The 6,426-nt window shown below is 33.6% G+C and overlaps 1 protein-coding gene across 3 annotated transcripts; it reads left to right on the top strand.

The window, feature by feature from the left end:
- Window positions 1-2,457: 2,457 nt before the first annotated feature.
- On the top strand, window positions 2,458-6,032 carry LOC132641766 (zinc finger protein JAGGED). Of its 3 annotated transcripts, none has more exons than XM_060358851.1 (5): window positions 2,458-2,736; window positions 2,855-2,949; window positions 3,766-3,900; window positions 4,732-4,810; window positions 5,388-6,032. In XM_060358851.1, coding segments are annotated over exons 1-5 (774 nt in total). In that variant the 5' UTR covers window positions 2,458-2,734; the 3' UTR covers window positions 5,851-6,032. The 3 variants fall into 3 exon arrangements, with proteins under 3 accessions (XP_060214834.1, XP_060214835.1, XP_060214836.1); XM_060358852.1 differs by having other exon boundaries at window positions 2,855-2,931; XM_060358853.1 differs by having other exon boundaries at window positions 2,855-2,913.
- Window positions 6,033-6,426: the final 394 nt, after the last annotated feature.

A 6,426-nucleotide genomic window follows, 5' to 3' on the forward strand; every position in this document is an offset into this window, starting at 1 on the left:
AGGACATATAAAGAGAAAAGTTGATAAGTAATATGAGACGGAGGGAGTATATATATCATGCTCATTTCGTTCTCCTTTACCTCGTGTTTTAACTTTCTTATGTATGAATAGTATGTACTATATATATATAAGCTATATACTACGACGAACGCACACCTGTCTCAAGTACAATATATAATGTAGTTCAAGATTGTAAGTTACAAATTTGAAAATTATAATAATTTATACACGCTCACCAGGCATACTTGTGGTCTAAAACAACTGGTAGATGTTTTTATGCTATAAATCATATTATTAAGAGTGTGAGAATTTTTTTAAATATAAAATAGTATCATTTGAATTTTTTTAAATATAATATTGTATCATTCTTTCGAAGAAAACAAAAAGGAAAATGCGCCACATCAATTGTGTTCAGAGAAAGTCATAAATTGTGTTAAGAGAAAGTAGCAGCTTTATCATTGTATAGCGGCTAACCCACGGCTAAAACTATACAACAAGTTGGTCTAATATTAGGAAGTTCAATTCCAATTGAGACCAGTACAACATAAATCTCAAAAGAAAATTCTGACATTTAAAGCACACCAAGATCTTGAAGATGAATATAGAAAATCCTTCTCACAAGATAGATTAACAAAAACGAGTCTTGGGGAGAGTCAATGTGAAACGTCCTCTCAAAACTAATTAAAAGCATAAAACACCAAGGAATTTGTATGAGCACGTATCTTTCAAAATCCTTTGAATAAAATTCTACTCATATTTAAGTTGGATTGTGTAATCATCTTATCTATAAGTTTAATCTGTTAGAGTTGATAAACTTTTATTTACTTAATTATCTAACACCACTTCACGTGCTAACTAGGTTCTTTTCCTAAGCAAGCATGTAGATTGTGTTTTATTTTTTTTGGAAGAAGGATGACCATAATGAGACTTGAACAGTTGAACTCTGGGATTGATGAGCGAAAAAAGTGTAGAGCAACTTGATGGGCTAAATTAAGGGATTGGAGAAGCTCAAAGCGATAGAACATATATAAAGAAAGGGGAATTTACTTAGTTGGCCACCAGCCAACAATATTTACAGCCTCTAGAAGGCTATTTTTTTTAGATGAATCACTATTTATATTAATTTCTCTAAAGAAAATAGTTATATCCACAAGCGCGGTTGATTAATTGCCATGTATCAAGCCCCTTGCACCTATATATTTATCTAAAATCTTTTAAGGGTGTCTAACCAGGCCCCTTGCACCTATCAATTCACTAGGCATGCAAGCTAGGTAAACATCATTGCAGTAAAAGTTGAGCACGTTGGTAAATCTTATGTACCCTTCAAGCCTTCAAGGGAGTGATTAAAGTAAATGAAAGTTAGCAATTCCAATGCAAAACTTAAAAGAGGAACTGTTGCACTAACAAAGTTTACTACTCTTAGATAACCATATTGGAATTGTGTCTTTTAGTTGTTAAACAATTATTTGAATGATGATATTTAGACAAGAGAGACTAGTAGTTCGAGGGCAATAATACTAGCTACTTTATGTTAAGCCAAGAAAACACAAAGGCAACGTCCTTCTCGTGTTCTCTCTCCCCCTCTATCCTAACCAAATGACAAAATACCTTTCCAATACTTTTTTTGTACAATCATTCATTATTCAAAATTTACTGACTAGATTAATTCAGATTCACAGTAATGTAGGGTCCAAATAAAGAGAGAAACCTTCTCTACTAGCAAAGATGAATCTAGTATGTAACATATGGGTTCATCCGATCCAAATACGTAATTGTGGCTCGAACCCTATATATCTATATGTCAAAAAATGTACTAATTCAACATAAACAAGAAGTTTTGAACCCAATTTTTTTTTTTTTATAATTCTGGCATCAAGGTCCGTTTGGGTGCCTCAACTAATTTCACTGAATATCTGCTATATCCTACCAGCACAATTACCAGGTAACACAATCCACCAAGACTTGAATAAAGAAAGAAAATCACCTAGTGTTCTTGCCTCCGTTGAGATTTGAACCTGATACCTTATGATTCTCAACTCACTTCATTACTAGGCCACATCCTTAGTTAAAATTTTGAACCTATTAAATTAAATAAGCATTTATAATATCTCAGACTCGAACTCATAGTGATCAGATCCTGAATCCACCTCTATCTATAGCAAGATCCATTTCTCTGTTCCCGTAGCTCTAACCTAGATATCCATCCCACCACACGCCCTCGACAGTAGTGAAGCCGCCTCTATTATATAGTATGAAGTGCACAGTTGAACACTACCCTTCGCCGAAAGTTTATATTATGTATATAGAAAATTACACCATATATATTTGGTAAAAGGTTATTTATTTTATATACATATATTAAATCTTAAACATTCTTAACGAAATTCTCTATTTCGGCACTGACCTAGGTGGTCCCTATTTCACACATACTCTCCTCTTTAAAAAGTCACGAGAGCCTCCTAGATCTGCATATGTATGTTCAATTTGGCAGAAAAAAACTGATAGAGAACTTTCAAACCCCACAACACCCCCAGCCTTTTTCTTCATCATCACTCAAAGTCTCAAAACTCAAACTCAACCATAGCCTCTACATTTCAGTCCAAACTGAAAGTCTTATGATAATTTGCCAAACTTCTTTACTCACTTGTAGTAGTACTCCTCCATCTGAAAGTTCCATCTTATCTTATCATATCACCTCAAATATTTTTTCCTGTCTTTCTCTGTCGGTTTCATCATGTAGGGTTCACCCCACTATAGTTCTCTTAATTAAACCCCTTTCAATTTTTAACTCTTTTTGTTTCTTCTTTGTATTATTTTTTGTTTCTTAAAACTTTTGGTCTATGGTTTTTTGCAGGAGTCCAGAAAGAAACCCCCTTGACCTCAACAACTTACCTGAAGACTTTTCTAGAGATGGTAAACAAGCCCTTGAAGGTAGCTCTTCGTTTTCTGGTACAAATAATTACTTTATCAACTTCTTTTTTCTCTTTCTTTTTGTTCTTTTGACACAACATACAACTTTCTCTCATACAAAAGCCCTCTCTTTTTGTTTTATTGAAAAGAAAAAAACAATTCCATACAAATCACGGCAGAGACAGAATTTTCATCAGGGAGTTTATATATACTAGATACATAAAAAAAATGCTTTTGATCTCGTATATATAGTATGATTTTTCGGTGGAGGGGTTCATCCAAATTCCCTTTTGACCCTGCATATAAAAGCCTTTGCCGCCTACAATTTATTTATAGAGGAAGAAAAAAAATGATGAAAAATTTCAAGATTTATTTTTCTCCAAACAATTACTACTAATAGACTAATCCACAGCAAACTTACCTTATTTTCTTGAAAAGGGAAACTTTTCTCCACAAGAGGAAAAACAATTTTCAGTACAAGAGGCAGATCAATTTAGTTTGACAAAAAAGTTTCACGTTTTTGATCCAAAATTAAAACAAAAATCTCATGCAAGTTATAGGTTATAGGTAGTTTAATCTTTTACTACTACAACTCTCATTTGATTTTCATCTTCATTTTCTCCTCTCTTTTTATAGAAAGATAGTAAATTTGGACATTTATAAATCTTTTTTCAAAACGTGAAACTTTACTTTTGCAATTGTTCTAGTTGGTTTCTGGGCTCTGGTATGCCTTCATAAAGCAAAACCCTAGGACTACTAATTAAAGAACTTAATATTTTGTTTTGAAAATTTTATTTGTCTTTGATTGGTCTCATCAAGCAAATTAATTTTCTTGAACTTGTAAATTTTTTGCAGGAGGGTATAGGAAAAAGAAAAGCGGCGCTAAAGAAGGAAAAGAAGAGTGTGGGAAGGTCTATGAGTGTAGGTTTTGTTCCCTCAAGTTCTGCAAATCTCAAGCTCTTGGGGGACATATGAACCGCCACAGACAAGGCAAGCACTTGTCTTTTCACTTCATTTAATAAAACCATATCCCCATTTTTTTAAATCTAATTTATACATATAAAAACAGTGTAAATATATTTAGGCCATCAGTTTTAGAAAGGGGTTAGTTGTTTGCGTGAGTCATCTTCTTCTAGGTTTGATGGACGATGCAATATTTTTATTCAAATATATATAAGTCGGTTTTACTTGTGATGATTCCCAGTAATCGAATATGACCATTTCAGCATTCTCTTTCAAATAGATATAGATAGATAGATCGTCCTTGTGATGATTCCTAAGGATCCAATAGACCATTTAGGTCTGGTCATTGAAAAAGATATGGAAGGTATATGATCTTGAAATTAAGGCGGATTATTTGTAGTATTACAAATAATGTGACCTTATAGAAGTGGCGGAACTAGAGGTGCGAAAGGGTGTTCATTCTCTTTTGCGGGAAACATATGTATAAAGATCTTGCATCTGTCATTGCCTGATAGTGTAAAAATTATTATGCCGTTTACTCTCTTTTTTTGACCTTTTAATTTCAACCAACAAAAGAGAAACAGACAAGGTTTTCAGCAAAATTGAATTAGTAAAGTGTAGGAGTTAGCATTTTTTAATTTTAATTTTTTCGTTTGGGTTATAATTTTGAGGTCTAACAGTATTGACCAACGATTTTATTCCCAGAAGCTAGCGGAGTCATGTCAATCTCGTTTTCATACAAAAGTTGTGGTAACAGTTGGTTGGGTGAAAATAAATGGAGTAATATTATTCTTGGTAATGGTTCATTCGAATATCCTTTGATTTGAATTTGATTTTGTTTTTGATTTTCGAAAACAGAGAGAGAGACAGAAACACTGAACCGGGCTCGTCAGCTCGTCTTCAATAACGATAACCTAATTCCTCCTCATCACCTAGGGTATGTTCATTTAATATCTTTCTTATTTTTTCAGTAAAAATCTATCTTTCTCTTTAGTCTTTATCACAATTTTTTTAACTTTTTCAACTTCTCATTTTAGCTTGAACGATGAATTATTGTAGTCATAGTATGTTATGAAATATTTAAATTCACAAAAATGAAACAAAATGAGTGCTTATTTTCATTGGCTTTTTTTCTCTTCTCATTTTTGGATTTAAGTTATATATCTGCTTTTATAGTCTAAAATTTTTTATACTATCATTATATTTTTACATGTTGTAAGGGGTTAGTTATTGATTTTATCAAGCTACAAATTAGACTTAATTCTAAAAATTTACTTATGATTCAACAACAACTTATGATTATCATATGAAAATACATTATTTATAGCTAACCAGATTCATTGTTTACTTTTGGTTAGTCGACACATGCATATAGATAATATAGTTATCATACACATAGGAGTATTATATATGAATTATACATATATTATGTATCCATTAACTATTTTAGTTTAAGCAATTGATAAGCAGCTGTTTAGATTAACTCTTTTAGAATTATTTTGGCAATATTGCAGTTGTCAGCCAATTCCTCATGCAGGAGGAGGTTATCATCAAGGAGGAAACATTGGTGATCCAACACTATCATATAGACCACCACCACCACCACCACTTTATCCAACAACAAGGTTATTTTCAGGCAACTCCACCACCACCCTCTTGCCACCACCACCTCAACCGCCATACATGTACGCATCTCCTCCGCGTATGGTTTCACTCTCTTCTCATCAACATCCCTCCCAAACAAACGACTACTTCCTTGGCCACGTCCTATCAGGATCCAACACACACCCGAGCAGTACTACTCCTAACAACTTCATGGGTTCATCAGCTCTACCGCCAGATCATAATAATAACAACAACAACAATAACAATTACACTTGCATTGGTGCACCGGTAGGGCATGGACTTGGACTTGGCAATAATGGAAGTAGCTCAGCTGGGAAGCGACATTTGGATCGGTTTCAAGATAGATTTTAGCAGTTTTTTCCATTTTATTTTGCTTTTTTTCGTTGTGCTATGTTTGACTTTATCTTCTTCCAAGTGAGAGACTAAGAGGGTGCTATAATTCTTATGTAGGATTAAAGTTTTGTACACTGGGAGCGTAGAGAGAGTTTACACTATCAGTGTGATTTACTTATTTATAGCAGGTTATCACTCTAGTTTCTATGACTAAATATGACTAGTTAGCTACTGTTCTATTTTTTCGTGGGACCAGAGTCTTGACCTTCTATCTCGAGCTAGAACGTGAGTTGACAGGCGGTTAGGGAAGAGGGGGTCGGCTGGGCCTGCTTTTCAATCAATGTCCAACCGCTCAGGGCCACAATTGGTGGGGGTTGCTTAATTTTATGTAATTTTAAGAAATTCATATATTGTGAGTGCACAAGATTTAAATAAAACAAAGAGATGTTGAGAGGAAGTTGAAAAGAGAGAAAAAAAACTGACAAAATGGGGTCGAGGAAAAGAGAGAAGTTATTTTTTTTTCATTACTGAAAACAGCTTTTGAGACATCATATAAATCTAGATAGATGTATAGTTTGGCTTCAAGCTAGGGAC

Source organism: Lycium barbarum, chromosome 5 (genome assembly GCF_019175385.1).
Source record: "Lycium barbarum isolate Lr01 chromosome 5, ASM1917538v2, whole genome shotgun sequence".
Taxonomy (NCBI): Eukaryota; Viridiplantae; Streptophyta; class Magnoliopsida; order Solanales; family Solanaceae; genus Lycium; species Lycium barbarum.